The 18,562-nt window shown below is 40.8% G+C and overlaps 2 protein-coding genes across 2 annotated transcripts in view; one reads left to right on the plus strand and one right to left on the minus strand.

Annotated features, from left to right (window-relative positions):
- The window catches only part of LOC135550832 (galactosylgalactosylxylosylprotein 3-beta-glucuronosyltransferase 1-like), a 53,990-nt gene extending 46,667 nt beyond the window's left edge, over window positions 1–7,323 (plus strand). Inside the window, exons 3-6 of the mRNA XM_064981974.1 lie at window positions 1,980–2,122; window positions 3,447–3,967; window positions 4,306–4,602; window positions 5,394–7,323. Of these exons, the coding sequence (XP_064838046.1) occupies window positions 2,011–2,122; window positions 3,447–3,967; window positions 4,306–4,602; window positions 5,394–5,480 (1,017 nt within the window). The 5' untranslated portion in view covers window positions 1,980–2,010 and the 3' untranslated portion in view covers window positions 5,481–7,323. The remainder of the gene's footprint in view (window positions 1–1,979; window positions 2,123–3,446; window positions 3,968–4,305; window positions 4,603–5,393) is intronic.
- Window positions 7,324–7,614: 291 nt separating this feature from the next.
- On the minus strand, window positions 7,615–17,883 carry LOC135550833 (beta-galactosidase-1-like protein 2). The gene is made up of 18 exons (XM_064981975.1): window positions 17,723–17,883; window positions 16,969–17,037; window positions 16,313–16,408; window positions 15,704–15,812; window positions 15,493–15,585; window positions 15,173–15,254; window positions 14,565–14,629; window positions 14,304–14,388; window positions 13,841–13,978; window positions 13,557–13,641; window positions 13,257–13,365; window positions 12,884–13,030; window positions 12,620–12,691; window positions 12,412–12,490; window positions 12,221–12,308; window positions 11,892–12,003; window positions 8,849–8,965; window positions 7,615–8,656 (listed from the first exon to the last, which is right to left on the minus strand). Exons 1-18 carry the CDS (start codon window positions 17,758–17,760, stop codon window positions 8,570–8,572), a joined length of 1,671 nt encoding a protein of 556 aa, XP_064838047.1. The 5' UTR covers window positions 17,761–17,883; the 3' UTR covers window positions 7,615–8,569.
- Window positions 17,884–18,562: the final 679 nt, after the last annotated feature.

Consider the following 18,562-nt stretch of genomic DNA (forward strand, 5'->3'; position numbering starts at 1 on the left):
ACGATGGCGCTCTTGCTGCTGGTGATTCCTTGATCCACCTCTACACAGACGACACCATTCTGTGTACATCTGGCTCTTCTATGGACACTGTGTTAACAAACCTCCAAACAAGCTTCAGTGCCATACAACACTCCTTCCGTGGCCTCCAACTGCTCTTAAATGCTAGTAAAACTAAATGCGTGCTTTTCAACCAATCGCTGTCCGCACCCGCCCACCCGACTAGCATCACTACTCTGGACGGTTCTGACTTAGAATATGTGGACAACTACATATACCTAGTTGTCTGGCTGGACTGTAAACTCTTCTTCCAGACTCATATTAAGCATCTCCAATCCAAAATTACATTTAGAATAAGCTTCCTATTTCGCAACAAAGCCTCCTTCACTCACGCTGCCAAACATACCCTCACAAAACTGACTATCCTACCGATCCTCAACTTCGGCGGTGTAATTTACAAAATACCCTTCAACAATCTATTCAGCAAACTGTATGCAGTCTATCATAGTGCCATCTGTTTTGTCACCAAAGCCCCATATACCACCCACCACTGCGACCTGTATGCTCTCATCGACTGGCCCTCGCTACATATTCGTCACCAGACCCACGGGCTCCAGGTCATCTATAAGTCTTTGTTAGGTAATGCTCCACCTTATCTCAGCCCACTGGTCACCATAACAACACCCACCCATAGCACGCCTCCAGCAGGTATATCTCACTGGTCATCCCCAAAGCCAACACCTACTTTGGCCGCTTTTCCTTACAGTTCTCTGCTGCCAATGACTGGAACAAATTGCAAAAAATCATTGAAGTTGGAGACTTATATCTCCCACACTAACTTTAAGCATCAGCTATCTGAGCAGCTTATCGATCGCTGCATCTGTACACAGCCCATCTGTAAATAGCCCATCCAACTAACTACCTCATCCCCATATTGTTTTTTTATTTACTTTTTTTTGCTCTTTTGCACACCAGTATTTCTACTGGCACATCATCATCTGCATATCTATCACTCCAGTCTTAATTTGCTAAATTGTAATTACTTCGCTACTATGGCTTATTTATTGCTTTACCTCCTTACGCCATTTGACCACACTGTATTTAGATTTTTCTATTGTATTATTGACTGTACTTTTGTTTATCCCACGTGTAACACTGTGTTGTTTTTTGTCGCACTGCTTTGCTTTATCTTGGCCAGGTTGCAGTTGTAAATGAGAACTTGTTCTCAACTGGACTACCTGATTAAATAAAGGTGAAATAAAAATGTTTAAAAAATAATAATAAAAAATGACAATGCCATACTGCTCGTTTTGTGTGCGATTTCCTGCAAGACAGGAATGTCAGTGTCTGCCATGGCCAGTTAAGAGCCTGGATCTCAATCCCATTGAGCATGTCTGGGACCTGTTGGATCGGAGGGTGAGGGCTCACAGAACTGGAAAATCTGGTGCAGTCCATGAGGAGAAGATGCACTGCAGTTCTTAATGCAGCTGGTGGCCACACCAGATACTGGCTGTTACTTTTGATTTTGATCCCCCCCCCCCTTTGTTCAGTGACACATTATTACATTTCTGTTAGTCACATGTCTGTGGAACTTGTTCAGTTTATGTCTCGGTTGTTGAATCTTGTAATGTTCATACAAATATTTGCACAAAATAGACGCATTTGACAGTGAGAGGACATTTATTTTTTTGTTGAGTTTATATATTCTGATGACAAGTTATGAGGCTTGCATGGAGTATGGGCACATGAATCATGCAGTTACTGGCAGTTTAACCAATGCTTACAGGCCTACCTCTTAGCCTTAACAGGTCAATTGGCTAACAATAATCATTGCATGTCAAAACAGAGGAAAACGACATGTTAACATGTCTGTAAGTAGACTGTTAATGTGTTGCCAATATCAAAACGATATTTCCAGAGGGAACTGTAAAAGTGTAAAGGAGACTAGGCACATAACACTCCCCATCTGTTGTGTGTTGCAGGTAATGACGTGGCTCAGGTTTGACCTCGGAGATGCCGAAGAGACGAGACATTCTGGCCATCGTGTTGATCGTGTTGCCTTGGACGCTACTCATCACTGTTTGGCATCAGGGAGCCATCAACCCCTTGCTAGCTGCTCGAAAGGGTAAAAGTCGTTCCTGCATTTACGTAGGGGGGTTTCATGGTTAGTCTCTCTAGTAAAGGAAACCATTTTTGCTTATTTTGGGATGCTCCTCTTTATATAGTACACTTTAGAGACATGATTAAAAATAACGTCTACACATGTCCCTGATTTTACAGCTGATTTTTTGGGCATTTTCCCCCACTTAACATTTTATCAGAATATGCTTCATTCTCTATTGCAAGACTTTTAAGACAATGGGGATATGTTTTTGTTCATAATGAGCTGAAAATCTCACCCGTGTGTGAAGGAAAATTGTCATTTTGTGAGACCGTGGCATGAGGTCGCTATCAATTTGAGGTCGCTGAGGTCGCTATCAAATTTCAGTACAACATGTATGGTCCGCGAAATTGAATTTCACTATATATACAAAAGTATGTGGACACCCTTTCAAATTAGTGGATTCAGCTATTTCAGCTACACCCGTTGCTGGCAGGTGTATAAAATCGAGCACACAGCCATGCGATCTCCATAGACAAACATTGGCAATAGAATGGCCTTACTGAACAGCCCCACCATGGCACCATCATAGGATGCCACCTTTCCAACAAGTCAGTTCGTCAAATTTCTGCCCTGCTAGAGCTGCCCCGGTCCACTGTATGTACTGTTATTGTGAAGTGGAAAAATCTAGGAGCGACAACGGCTCAGCCGCGAAGTGGTAGGCCACACAAGCTCACAGAATGGGAGCGCATACAAATCTGTCCTTGGTTACAATACAAGGCCTAATCGCCCAAAATCAGTGCCAACCTCACTAATGCGCTTGTGGCTGAATTTGAAGCAAATCCCACAACAAATGTTCCAACATCTTTTGGAAAGCCTTCCCCAAGAGTAGAGGCTGTTATAGCAGCAAGGGGGGGGGGGGGGCAACTCCATATTAATGCCCAGGATTTTGGAATGAAATGTTTGACAAGCAGGTGTCCACATACTTTTGGTCATGTAGTGTATTTCTCTATTCGGATTCACACCTTCAACTAACTCATATTAGTCTGACAACTACTTCATTCCTTTATAAGTTAGTGATGAGTATATTATATTTATCACAAGGAGAATACATGTCTCGCAAAAGAGCATGGCATTAGATTTCAGAATGATACGTTTGTTCCAAAAATTTACTCCATAACATATGGGTAAGTCCAACTATGCAACTGTAGAACTATGTACAACTATTTGCACGACTAGATCTTGCCTTACTCTCTACGCAGGCCATCTTTCTGGAAACATACAGTTCCTAAACAGTCTATAATAGTTTATTATACCAACAATACCAGCTTTCTTTCCCTTCTCCTAGATGACAGACATGAGAGTCGACGAGACTCCCGGAACACCTTCACCCTCAAGAAGCCCTGCTCCTCTGAGAACAACAAGGACATTGTTGAGGTGGTACACACCGAATACGTCTACAGCCGCCCGCCACCCTGGTCGGATGTCCTCCCCACCCTCCACGTCGTCACCCCAACCTACAGCCGGCCGGTCCAGAAGGCAGAGCTGACACGTCTGGCCAACACCTTCCTCCACGTGCCTAACCTGCACTGGATCCTGGTGGAGGACTCTCCGAGACGAACCCCGCTGGTCACCAGGCTTCTCCGGGAAACAAGCCTGAACTACACTCACCTCAACGTGGAGACACCCAGGAACTATAAGCTGCGTGGGGACACGAGGGACCCCAGGATACCCCGGGGAACCATGCAGAGGAACCTGGCCCTGCGCTGGCTCCGAGAGACGTTCAGCTCCAATAATATACACAGCCAGCCAGGTATCGTCTACTTTGCAGATGATGACAACACCTACAGTCTGGAGCTGTTTGAGGAGGTGAGTGGAACAGGGAGAGATGTTGTGCAGTACAGAGTTGTTTCCTCTTGAGTTACCAAAATAGGCTACATTTTTGGCTTCAGTGCACACTAACTGTGTAATGACATAAAGAACATGAATCCTTACAGTATTCCAGGTAAATGCACAGCCTAAAAACATAGGCATCACTTGACACCTGCCTATTTGCGCATGATAAAATAAATTAATATAATATACTGGAAAATCAATACTTATTGATCACATGGTAATCCTTCTCCAACCAATGACTCAACCATATAATTACATATAGAATACAAATCTCTATGGGAACAACCCTCTCTCTCCTTCATTTTGTGTAGATGCGTTCAACGAGGAAGGTGTCGGTGTGGCCTGTAGCCTTTGTGGGCGGCCTGCGCTACGAGTCCCCTAAGGTCAACACCCTGGGCAAGGTGTATGGATGGAAGACTGTGTTTGACCCCCACCGACCCTTTGCCATAGACATGGCTGGGTTTGCGGTGAACCTCCGCCTCATTCTCTTTAAACCTCAGGCCTACTTCAAGCTGTGGGGAGTCAAGGGAGGATACCAGGAGAGCAGCTTACTGCGGGAGCTGGTCACCCTCAATGACCTGGAGCCCAAGGCTGCTAATTGCACTAAGGTGAGGAACTGATAGTTGTTCTGTGTGGCTCAGTTAATAGAGCATGGTGCTTGCAACACTATGGTTGTGGGTTTGATTCCACCCATAAGAAAATATATGCACTCACTACTGTAAGTTTCTCTGGATAAAAGTGTCTGCTAAATGGCATATACTATTATTATATTAAAGAGGTGTGTTGTGACTGTTGACCATTACAAGACAAGTAGACTATTATATTGGTTACAGCTGATATTACACTGACATTATAATCTTGTTGTAGTGACTTAATTTCAACTAGTTTGGTGCTCTGAAAATGTGTTCATAACAAATAGTGGTATGCACAGCACAGGAAGTCACTGAAGCAAACTTGTCTTTTACTTGTTCTTTTCCACTGTAAATGGAGGAGAATAATGCTCTTACTGTATGGATTTCAATAGGCTTTCAGTTGCTAAGGCCTTTATTCCTCAACATTTTTTACATTTTGCCTCATGAAATGTACTTCCGATCAAGTGCTTTAGAAAATGCATGTTGTTTCATAAACCCATGTGTTTTAGACCCCTTGCATCTCACCTGTGTTCACACACTCGCACACACAGTTCCGATACTCCATATACCTTCAGCAAATGTTGACCATGTTTGAATCAGTGCAAATCTAGCAAGTGAATCATACTTCCGCTCTCTACAACAATACAAACATCTTCAAAAACACGATAAAAAAGGTGCGCAAAGATTTGTGGATCTTTGAACTGGTACAAACATGCTTTCAGCTGTACCTTCTCCACCTTTTTAACTTGAACCCCCCCACCCACCAGGTACTTGTATGGCACACTAGAACAGAGAAGCCTGTTCTGGTGAATGAGGGAAAGAAAGGATTTACCGACTCCAACGTGGAGATATGAAACTTCTTCCAACACAGGTAATAAGAAAGCTTTACATTGACTGGGATTATGTACCTTTCCCAAATTTCCCAAGTTTTTCAAACGGAATTTTGCAACCTTATGTCTGAGGGCCAACCTGTCTATCTGAGCCTCTGTGAGCTTATTATTATTACATTAAAACATTTAATATTATTTTATTATTCATAGAGTAAAGCTTTGCCGAATCTGTCTGAATTTGTATAACAGGGATGTTATGATTTCATAAAATAAAAACTTGACAAGTGATCCATACTAAAAAGCTATTTTTATGGTTTAATGTCTATGAACCCCTCTTCAAAACCAGTTGCCTAAATAATTCTCTCAATGTTTGGTATTAATGAGAATGTAACTCTGAAATTATTTCTTAATTATGTATTTTCTTTATCTCCTAAGCCCATATACTTTACACCATTGAGTTATTAATAAATATGACTGTCATTCCAAACGGACTGACAAAAGACAAGGCAGGCAGGATTGGAGTTTAACATGTATTTACAGTAATAGTACTGTAAAGGGAGTCAGACAGCCACCTTGTCTACTACAAGCAGCACAAAGCCACGTATCAATACAGGCGTAGAATATCAAAGCATAGCTTCAAAGATGGTGATACTGTATCGAGCTAAGCGTTTTATTGATGCATCGATGGAAGCTGTACACGAGGAGCTAGCCAGTCGCCAGAGTGCAGCTTAAGACAAAAGTCTGTCGGTGGTTCAGACTACTGTCGGTGGTTCCTTACAGTAGCCAATAAGAAGCATTGTCAACCCAGCCGACACAAACCAACTGTCCAATCAACATCCTTAAAACTAGGTACTGGACCAAACCGGACCAATCAGGGGACCTGAATGGCCCTTGTTTGCTGGTGATTGGGCTCCCTTTGTCGTAGAGCGGACTGTTCTTGGGGTGTGGAGCAGACCTGGATAAAGGGGTCCTTGTCTGACTCGAGTCAGCATTGACTGAAAGAATGATCTGGAGAGGACATGAACTCTTCCCACGTTCCACTGTAAAACACTGAACAGACACAGACAGCTACACTCCCTCAAATCACTAATTATGACACGTCTCATACACAGATAGGCGTGCACAGTGTACAGACATACAAATGCGTGTGCACAGACACACACATACATACATGCGGGTGCGCATGCGTGACGCACATGCACACATACTTTTGGTTGTTTGTTTTTTGTCCATTTGCACATGTTTTACTGATCACATAACACTACTGATTGTATCAGCACTTTAAGATCAGGCTCTGCTGCCTATGTTCATTTTGGTGTGAAATGCTGTTTCACCTCCAACAGAAAATAGGTGAGGACGTTTGCCAGTGAAATCGTTTTATTTAAAAAATAAAAAATAAATGTTATTATGCTAGTCAATGCAATATTATTATTTCACAACACATACAGTGCCTTGCGAAAGTATTCGGCCTCCTTGAACTTTGCGACCTTTTGCCACATTTCAGGCTTCAAACATAAAGATATAAAACTGTATTTTTTTGTAAAGAATCAACAACAAGTGGGACAAAATCATGAAGTGGTTTTGTCCATCCCCACTGTCAAACATGGTGGTGGCAGCATCATAGTTTGGGCCTGCTTTTCTTCAGCAGGGACAGGGAAGATGGTTAAAATTGATGGGAAGATGGGTGGAGCCAAATACAGGACCATTCTGGAAGAAAACATGATGGAGTCTGCAAAAGACCTGAGACTGGGATGGAGATTTGTCTTCCAACAAGACAATGATCCAAAACATAAAGCAAAATCTACAATGGAATGGTTCAAAAATAAACATATCCAGGTGTTAGAATGGCCAAGTCAAAGTCCAGACCTGAATCCAATCGAGAATCTGTGGAAAGAACTGAAAACTGCTGTTCACAAATGCTCTCCATCCAACCTCACTGAGCTCGAGCTGTTTTGCAAGGAGGAATGGGATAAAAAATTAAGTCTCTCGATGTGCAAAACTGATAGAGACATACCCCAAGCGACTTACAGCTGTAATCGCAGCAAAAGGTGGTATTTATCATCGCTACAAAGTATTAACTTAAGGGGGCTGAATAATTTTGCACACCCAATTTTTCAGTTTTTGATTTGTTAAAAAAGTTTGAAATATCCAATAAATGTCGTTCCACTTCATGATTGTGTCCCACTTGTTGTTGATTCTTCACAAAAAAAATACAGTTTTATATCTTTATGTTTGAAGCCTGAAATGTGGCAAAAGGTCGCAAAGTTCAAGGGGGCCGAATACTTTCGCAAGGCACTGTACTACAGTCACAGGATATATGCCAGTAATAGTCTTCCCTTGATACAGTATGTCATTTTCTGACCAGTCTGGACCCCAAAATGCCACTTATTGACCTTTGATTTGATATTCAAAGGTAAACAGAAGGAATACTTCTGCATTGTAAACTGCCACTGTAATATTTATATGTAAATACGATCATAAAAATATACTTAGTATGTCAGCATCTCTTTGCTTTCCTTGTTTGATGTGGTTTATTATTCTTGTTGATATTGTAATTTCTGTTCAAAATCATAGTATTGTTTTAATTTTGTATTAATTAGTCCTATACAGTCCTGGTCTCAGGGAAGATACATTATTGAAGTGCCAAGCACATACAGCACACTAACTCATATTTGCCAATTTGATGCATGATGAATACTAAAATAAAACTGCTTAAGCTCTTGTAGTCTATCAATCAGTGGTCAGATGATACAGGTATAACATTTTGTGTGGAAGCAAGGGTCACCAGAATGCTATCATTAACATGACATGCCATTTGTTATAACCAAAATACTTGTCATCATGACACATACAGACATTGATGACTTGTTTAGCCAACACAATGATTCCAGTTGAAAATAGCTTTGTTTTTAGGCTGTGATATTTTGTTATTGTTACTAGATTCAATAAAAATCCAGTTTGGATGATATTTACGTCAATAAAATGATGAACAATATTGTATGGTGAGTTATCCCCATACAATGTACAGCATTTTGGGTAAAAAAAAGAATTTTTTAAAATAAGATCCATCCAGTATTATTGTTTATTAAAAGTACAGTAGCTTGGGAATGCAGTTACTGAATGTCCACAGCCATGCCCAGATCAGGAGTCTCTTCAAACGTGATTTTATAATCAGCTTCCTGCTCTTCAAACACAATGACCTGCATGATGATGATGATTATGATGTTGATGAAAATGGAGATGATGAAGAAACACATGAGGGTAACTGAACGAGACTGTAAGTAAACACAACTTTGTGAACCTAAGACTAAGAACCTAAGAGCATGTATGATCTCTTTTAATGTCTTATTTTACCATAATGTTGCTGACTAAGTGCTTGTAGTGAGTCCTACCTGGTTTACTCCACTGTTGAGAAAAGGTCCTGGGAGGTAGAGTGTTTGCTGGGGGCCGATATACCAGTGGCGCCCCAGGTTCAAACCATTGATGAAGACTACCCCTTTGCCCCAGCCCTGCAGAGATTATTATAGGCATTACAAAATTATCAACATCATAACTTCACTGTCATCCCCTTTAGTTTATGCCTCATAAATAATTAATGTGCTTGCTGAAAGCCACCTCAAACATAGTACTTATGGTATTGAAGTAGTATCAACACATTTTTTTCAAGGGATTTTCTAGTTCATTCTTAGAAAATTTATCTATTTACAATTCACTTAGGAGGAATTCAGATTTGAGCTATGGGACTTTATTCCCTTTTTATGCACTTTTATCTTTACGCGTATTTTGACCTTGAACTTGTGTGTGAGAAAACGCGTGTGACAGCCAGCTATTGGTTTGTGGTGGAGATCATAGAAATGTATGGCGGAGGTGACTATACAGATACGCCGTATTCTGCCATGGTTTAATACCCTCATAATTTCACCACCTTTACACATGAGGAAACCATGAATAAGGCCGAGCACCGGTCGGTTCCAAGTGGAAAAACATGTGCTATAGAAATAACACCATTCTCCATGCGCTATAATGTAGAAATTGATAAAAGCTAGGTAATTGAGTTTAGAGAAGAGGATTGTAATTACAAATAGCAATTTTTTTAGATGATATTTACTTATGATCGCTGGAGACAAATGTGAAACCAGTCATATGGAAGCAAACATTTCAACATGATATGTACAGTGAATTCAGTAAGTATTTAGACCCCTTGACTTTTTCAACATTTTGTTGCATTACAGCCTTGTTCTAAAATTGATTAAATTGTCCCCCCCCCCCCTCATTAGTCTACAAAGCTAAAACTGTTTAAAAATAATAATAATAATGAAAAGTGACATTTATATACAATACCAATCAAATGTTTGGACACACCTACACATTCCAAGGGTTTTCTTTATTTTTTACTATTTTATACATAGTAGAATAATAGTGAAGACATCAAAACTATGAAATAACATATAGAATCAAGTAGAAACCAAAAATGTGTTAAACAAATTAAAATATATTTTATATTCTTCAAAGTAGCTACCCTTTACCTTGATGACAGCTTTGCACACTCTTGGCATTCTCTCAACCAGCTTTACCTGGAATGCTTTCCCAAAAGTCTTGAAGGAGTTTCCACATATGCTGAGCACTTGTTGGCTGCTTTTCCTTCACCCTGCAGTCCAACTCATCCCAAACCATGTTAATTGAGTTGAGGTCAGGTGATTGTGGAGGGTGACAGGTCATTTGATGCAGCACTCCATCACTCTCCTTGGTCAAATAGCCCTTACACAGCCTGGAAGTGTATTTTGGGCACTGTCCTGAAGAAAAAAAAAATAATAGTCCCACTAAGAGCAAAACAGATGGGAATGGCGTATCGCTGCAGAATGCTGTGGTAGCCATACTGGTGAAGTGTGCCTTGAATTCTAAATAAATTACTGACAGTGTCACCAGCAAAGCAACCCCACACCATCACACCTCCTCCTCCATGGTTCATGATGGGAACCACACATGCGGAGATCATCCGTTCACCTACTCTGCGTCTCACAAAGACATGGCGGTTGGAACCAAAAATCTCAAATTTGGACTAATCAGACCAAAGGACAGATTTCCACCAGTCTAATGTCCATTGCTCGTATTTCTTGGCCAAAGCAAGTCTCTTCTTATTATTGGTATCCTTTAGTAGTGGTTTATTTGCAGAAATTCGAACATGAAGGCCTGATTCACGCAGTCTCTGAACAGTTGATGTTAAGATGTGTCTGTTACTTGAACTCTGTGAACTCTGTGAAGCATTAATTTGGGCTGCAATTTCTGAGGTGGGGTAACTCTAATGAACTTATCCACAGTTTCATCATAGCGATGGTTTTTTGCAACTGCACTTGAAGAAACTGTCAAAGATCTTGAAATGTTCCTGACCTTCATGTCTTAAAGTTAAAAAATGTTGTTTCTCTTTGCTTATTTGTGCTGTTCTTGCCATAATATGGACATGGTCTTTTACCAAATAGGGCTATCTTCTGTATACCACCTCTACCTTGTCACTACACAACTGATTGGCTCAAATGCATTAAGAAGGAAAGATATTCCACAAATTAATTTTGAACAAGGCACACCTGTTAATTGAAATGCATTCCAGGTGACTACCTCATGAAGCTGGTTGAGTGAATGCCAAGAGTGTGCGAAGCTGTCATCAAGGCAAAGGGTGGCTACTTTGAAGAATCTTAAATATAAAATATATTTAGATTTGTTTAACACATTTTTTGGTTACTACATGATTCCATATGTGTTATTTCATAGTGTTGATGTCTTGACTATTATGCTACAATGTAGAAAATAGTAAAATAAAGAAAACCCCTGGAATGAGTAGGTGTGTCCAAACTTTTGACTAGTACTGTAAGTATTTAGACCCATTACTCAGTACTTTGTTGAAGCACTTTTGGCAGCGATTACAGCCTCGAGTCTTCTTGGGTATGACGCAACAAGCTTGGCACACCCGTATTTGAGGAGTTTCTACCATTCTTTTCTGCAGATCCTTTCAAGCTCTGAATATGCATATGTTTAGATGGCTTTCTTTCATTGATCCCTAATATTCTGAACCCGTTATCTCAATATATTATATTGAGTCTATAAAAAAAGTATCATTAATGGTACACCGTATTTAAAGGGATGGCTTTAGATAAATGTACTGAAAACACCATTGAATGAAAACTCCATGAGGAAATCTACTTGCCAGCAAGTGGGAGGTTTTTCAGCGGTTTAATTCAATATATTCAGTCTGCATAAGGGAGACACTACCAAAGAGCTCATTGTACATTTCCTAAGTCTGAAAATCAGGCCCTTAATCACAAGACTTCCCTGCTCCACTTCCACGATAACAAACATACAATAGCATCAGAGAGAAGCACGCACACCATAACAAGTGTCACAGCCAAAGTATCACAGTATAATATGACTGTATTTACTCACTGGTAGCTTGACGAAGGTGTCACTTGGATAGCCGTAGGTAAACATTCTTCCCAGGAAGAATCCAGGGAAACTGGGCACGTGTGGAAGGGACATCCAAGGTGCCTGGTTGAGGCTGAAATAGATATTGCTCAAGGTATAGTCACAAATATATTAATGTACATGCATACCATCAAAGAGTGGGCCACCAACAGAAATCTGTTCCATGAAATGTTCACACGCAAACATTGGTTTACTTGATTGGTATCTGTAGTGCTCAAGCGCATAAAAATGACTTTTTATGAACTTGATTGTTTACAAGTACTACAGGTTGAAAATTAAAATATACAAACCTATCAATAAAGCTGGTTTTCATATCCAGACTGTATATCGTGAAGTCCCTCAAAGGACTGTTGTTCAATAGAATGTCACCTACCAGACCTAAAATACAACACAGACAATAAAAAGGCATCAAAGCTGAAAATAAGGACATTGTTATCGGTTTCTGCTACAGTAGAATAATATAGGCAAAATAGGTGTGCACCTTTGCGCTGTTTATCTAGAGCTTTCCCATAGTGAACTCGTCCACAGTTCTCAACCAGTAAGCTCAATGTCCGTTTCTCCTGTAGTTAGAATATTAAATCATTATTTGGCTCCATACTTTTTGTTGTTGACAATTATGAAAGTTTGAAAAGCTTGTAGGTACTATTTGGAAGTAGCTTCCAGTAGGCCTCATGTTCATCTTGCAGTACCTTTCCATCAGGCACCGCTAGCTCCAGATTCTGATGCTTGAAAATGCCAATGTAGTGTCTGTCCACAAACACCTAAAAACAAACTTCATATCTGTCAAATAAATGCCTTCAAACCTGACTGTATTTTCCCAACTTCTTTATCATAAGAGAATCATAATAGATTTCCACATTAACAGGACCATTTGAATAAAAGAATGTGATAGAACTGTGTCATAAACTCTATATTTTAACAAGACATTGTGTCTATAGGATGTGTAGACCCACCAGGGCTCTGTCCCGTACATTGTCTCCAGACTTGAGGGAGCCTCCGCTGGTTATAATGGTTTCATAGAGGGTATAGCCATAGGACTGGCCATTCCCACTGTTCACTGGGAGATTCTCCATGTTGACTGGGGTTGGTGATTTAAATGGCTAGAGAGACATAAAGAGCCACACACACACACACACACACACAGTCGTGAAGCGTAAGTTTGGTGTAGATCTGACCCATGATTATGCATACACACGCATACAGTACGTACACACATACGCACACAGAGGCACAAACAGACCCACACACACACACACAGACCGACCTACACATGGACCAGCACACACACACACACACACACAAACACACACATATGCACACGCATACCTCCTCAGCGAAGGTCAAGGCGTCCCACAGAGAGAGGTGCTGGTACATGATGGCTGGCTCATACGTCTCCTTCCAACGCAGGGCTGGCATATCAGGGAGCTTCTCACCTCCGACACACAAGGACAAGGGAGTCATCAGACAGTGAGGTCACACACAGTCTTCCAGACTCAGGTTACAGTAAAACTAACCCTGGATTTGAACACATTTTCAATGGGGATTCTCTATTGGTCTGGAAAACCAGCCCTTAAAGTTGACAAAAGTCGGGCTATTTAATTATTATTTTTACGTTTAGTGATCAACTTACTGTGGTACTGACTGAATAGATCCCTGAGAAGGTGATACTTTGGCGTGTATTCTCCCGATTCGGACAGAGGTGCATCATAATCTGGATAACAGCAATCATCAGTCGGGACAGGGAAGATCTCTTATGACATGTTGGTACACACTGCCACTCACTGGTGGCAATGTGTAATACAAGCTAATACAATACAAAACTCATTTGTGAGAGGAAACTTCAAAACACATTGCCACTAGTGTAAATTGGAATGCTGCTAAAACCTGTAATAAATATCTGGATAAGATACCATAGCTTGTGATTAGTGCCTTGTAGATTGGGTTTGTCAGTGCTCCACTCATGAAGCCAAAGTTAGTCCCTCCGTGGAACATGTACAGGTTGATGGACATGCCGCGTCTCAGAATCTCCCGTACAGCAGAAACCATATCTGACGAACAAAGAGATCATTCATGTTCATCGCAGATATCAAACAATTTAATAACTGACATTTTGGAGAAGCATGTTAATGTGGAAATGACAGGCACAAGAATATGTTCATGAATAGCAGCTTCAGAAAAACTCCACAGTCTGAAAAACTACAGAATAAGCTAACGGAATATTAGTCATTTCACTGACTACTACTTTTAAATCATTGCGGAATCCTGCATATACTGGAAAGATGAAGGTAAACACATGGAAAGAGGTTCAGGACAGGGAGAAATGGAGGGACCACGACAAAGCCTAAGTAAGTAAGCTTAAAAATACAACCCTACCCTCTTGAGCGAGGACATGGTGGAGGTCTCCCCATGCATCAAACCAGCCTGTCCAGCACTCCATCACCATCATGGGGCTATTGGGCTGCCATGCATAAATACACAGCCCACAACATACACATGATCAATACAGACTTGTGTCATTTTAAAACGTGGCCAATGTATAAATACTTAGCTGATCTTCCTAGTAACCTATGCTAAGCATTTGTTGAAAATGTTCTAATATGAAGATGAGGAGCAAGTGGAGTGGATGAGACGTACCTGAATAGCATTCAAATACTTGATGTCCCCCTGATTTAGTTTCTGTAGATTCACTGTTCTGATTACTATAAGATAGGTTGGAATGAAAAGAATATACTGTAAAATGACAGCAGAACTTTGATCAGTGAATGTGGATGTCACGGTCGTCCTCCTCTTCATCTGAAGAGGAGAGGCGAGAAGGATTGGAAGACCAAAATGCGGCGTGGTATGTGTTCATCATGAATTTTAATTAAGAAAACACTGAAACACTATACAAAAACAATAAACGAAATAACAACCGTGACGCTAATGAGAACTGTGCCGAAACAAGCAATCAACATAGACAATCACCCACAAACAAACAGTGCAACCCAGGCTACCTAAGTATGATTCTCAATAAGAGACAACTAATGACACCTGCCTCTGATTGAGAACCATACTAGGCCGAAACATAGAAATCCCCAAATCATAGAAAATCACACATAGACTGCCCACCCCAACTCACGCCCTGACCATACTAAATAATGAATACAAAACAAAGGAAATAAAGGTCAGAACGTGACAGAGGACACAAGGACGGTGTAAAATAAGGACTCTGAAAGTGTGTCTACGGTAATGATAAACTTTACCTCCCGTCACACCCCCTTCCTTTAATCCCTCATGGTTATCTGACGTCAGTAAGAGCTCATTGATTCCTCTGGACTGTAGAGCCTATGAAGAAACACAGTAGTGAGTACCAATACTGGACATGGCCCATACATTATAAAACCTCATTGGATAATGCCATACATACCGTAATTACATTGTGTGTGTGTGTGTGTGTGTGTGTGTGTGTGTGTGTGTGTGTGTGTGTGTGTGTGTGTGTGTGTGTGTGTGTGTGTGTGTGTGTGTGTGTGTGTGTGTGTGTGTGTGTGTGTGTGTGTGTGTGTGTGTGTGTGTGTATGATTACCTCCTTGATGAAAGGCATGTAAGTGTTATCCATTGCAAATGATCCATATTCATTTTCCAACTGTACAGCAATGATGGGCCCTCCTTTCTTGAACTGAAAAAAAAACAAAAATACATTTTCAAATGATATAGGACAATTATACCGCTAATGTATTCCCTAGCTTTAGTTTGGCTATAGCCAGGTTCTATTCGAATAGGAACCAAGTAATGACCTGTAGAGGAACCACTTTTGGAATGAGCTTGTCAAAGAACGTATTGACTGCCTCAGCAAATCCTGGGTGAGTAGTCCTCAACCTCATACTCTCGTCACGAAGAAGCCAACTTAACCGAGGGAAGAAAAGAGAGTGGAAAAGTATTATTAGAGCTGCCAGGGAGAAAGAGAATTGGGGGTGTTGTAGTCAGTGAAACTCACTGTTCATGAACTGTTGAGTCATATTCCCAGGAGGACAGAAAGGTAGAAGACAGCCAATCCACTCCTCCCTGGGGTATAGCATAAGTTGTTTACCCTGGTCCCCATGGTCGCATATTACAATCAAAATGGTACCTTGTGTTGCTAAATCAAGTGCCTCTGTGCAAAACACATTTACACGCTCCGACTTCCTTATTACATTTACTGAGGAATGTTGCCTCAGAAATGTCCTGGCTCTTAAGAGTAGACAATTCAACAGTAAAGTAGTGTAGGACAGAGTCTCCTATTCAAAATGGATGGCTCCGTTGGCCTCAATTTCACCAAACTCCAAATGCAGTGGTTTAAAAATGGAAGGTCAGACAGACAGATAGACAGGCAAACATACAAATAGATAGACCGACAGCTGACTGACCTCGGCAGCCCTCCTAGGTCGAGCTCAGAGCAAATGTATGGCCCTGGACGCAGGATCACCCAGAGTCCTACCTCAGCAGCCAAGTTAATGTAGGCTCTGGGAAAACAAGACACGATGAAGAGTTATAATCAGTCAGGTACACCACTTACTTCACCTCAACACCAGTGGCAAAAGCAGGGACATCACTCTGTACCAAAGATTGTCAGTACTTTTCAGATATAAAAATAAGTCCACTTCTGGACTGAGGTCTGATTTTGGAGTGTAAGTTTCACTTGAGCATCAGATTTGCAAATATTCTGTGAACCATAGACATATGAAATTGGTGTGAACCCAAGTCCCCTGGAAACATGATAAATCATGTGACCTGACCTCAGTGCCATTAATTGCACAGCAAGCGCTGTTGTTGTGGAGATGCATTGGATGTTGTCAGGATAGTGCATCTGCTACTCACTCCCATGAGCATGGCAGCTCGAGTAATAACAACACCTGATGCCAAAAGATGTAGAATGAAATTGCCAATACATTTTAGTCGTTTGAGTATTAATGCCAGGGGGGATAAATAAGATGAAAGGCAATTGTTTGTGTTTGTATAGAGCAATGGAAAGCTGCAAACGTTCAACTGTAAATGGTGAAGAGGAGGAACAGGGGGTCCTTACTCTAAATCCAACTCTGTTTGAAAGTGGAAAACCCCTCTCTCTGGCTGATGTAAGCTCCATGGTACATATCTGCAAGATAAACAGAATGCTCCTCATTATCGCTCAACAAATGACCAGTCATGAACTATTACAACACACACACACACACATAACATGCGCACACATGTATACTGATGCCACAGGCACACTGAACACACACACACACATGCATACTGATGCTACACACACACACTCACACAAACACTTTCACACTCACCACATATACTGCAGTTACTGTCTATTTTCTATCCTGTTGCCTCGTCACTTTACCCCTACCTACTGTATATATTCATAGCTACATAAACAACCTTGTACCCCTGCACATCGACTCGGTACTGGTACTCCCTGTGTACAGACAAAGTTTTTTTTACTCATTATTGTTATTCGTTATTCACTTCTCGGTTTACTATTTCAAATGTATTTATTTTTATCTTTAATTATGCATTGTTTGAAAAGGATTCTTAAGTAAGCATTTCACTGTTAGTCTACACATGTTGTTTACAAAGCGTGTGACAAATAAAATGAGATTTTATTTTATTAGTAACTATTGTACTGTAGGCTTAAGTTACGACCAAATTGGAACCCTATTCAGTATAGTGCACTACCTGGACCCATAGGACCCATAGGACTCTGGTCAAAAGTAGTGATCTATGAATAGCATGCCATTTCAGATGGTCAAAGGTAGTGATTGCCTTAGTGATTGTATGCTACCTACGTAGTGAGGGTGTTGATGCCACAAGCCTTCATTTTCATCAGGCGGTCTCTCCAGTAGGCTCTAGGGACCCGGAAGTAGTGGACGGATCCCCCCAGAATACGGAATGTTTCTCCCTCCAAGGTGAACTGGGACGAGTTGGCACTCAAACCTACTCTCCTGCTCATTCTCTTGCCTCCGGGCGCAGTACTAGGCAAGAATTGTCCGTGTCACATTGATTTGGGTCAATAAACATTGAACAATACAGGTCACACAAGTAGTACTCCTTTCTAGGCTTCTCCAATTCATAGCCTTGTGCTTGGAGATTTTTGTATTTTTAGACCCCAAGTTTGCTGACGTTCCAGATGGGACATAGTCCTCCAATCTTATAAATAGATCATATGGATAAAATAAGGTACTTTTTTGTTATCCACTATCAAGAAATGATATGCATGAAACCACACACAGTTGTATTCATCCTTTTTACATACTGGATAGAAAAGGGCACTGTGCGAAAGTCCAATACTTCAGAGTAGGGCTAATCATTGAAGTGAAGACAAAACGTTTTTTCAGTCTATCAATTCATGCTCATAAAACATGCCATAGAATGAATAGTAAGTAAAATATTATTATCTTACTTACCCCAGGTACCGGTACATGATGAAGCCAACAATGCTCAAACATAGAAGTGCATAACGTCTTTTGTGGGCTTTCCTTATTCTTAGAACAACCATCTGTTAAGCGTAAATATATATGTTAATCTGTTATCTGTTGATAGACAGTACTTACTTTATAGAAATGAAACCCTTTCCAATGACAAACACATCTAATCTGCTCGGATCTGCTGGGGAAAATGTAGCTAGG

Source organism: Oncorhynchus masou, chromosome 12 (assembly GCF_036934945.1).
Source record: "Oncorhynchus masou masou isolate Uvic2021 chromosome 12, UVic_Omas_1.1, whole genome shotgun sequence".
Taxonomy (NCBI): Eukaryota; Metazoa; Chordata; class Actinopteri; order Salmoniformes; family Salmonidae; genus Oncorhynchus; species Oncorhynchus masou.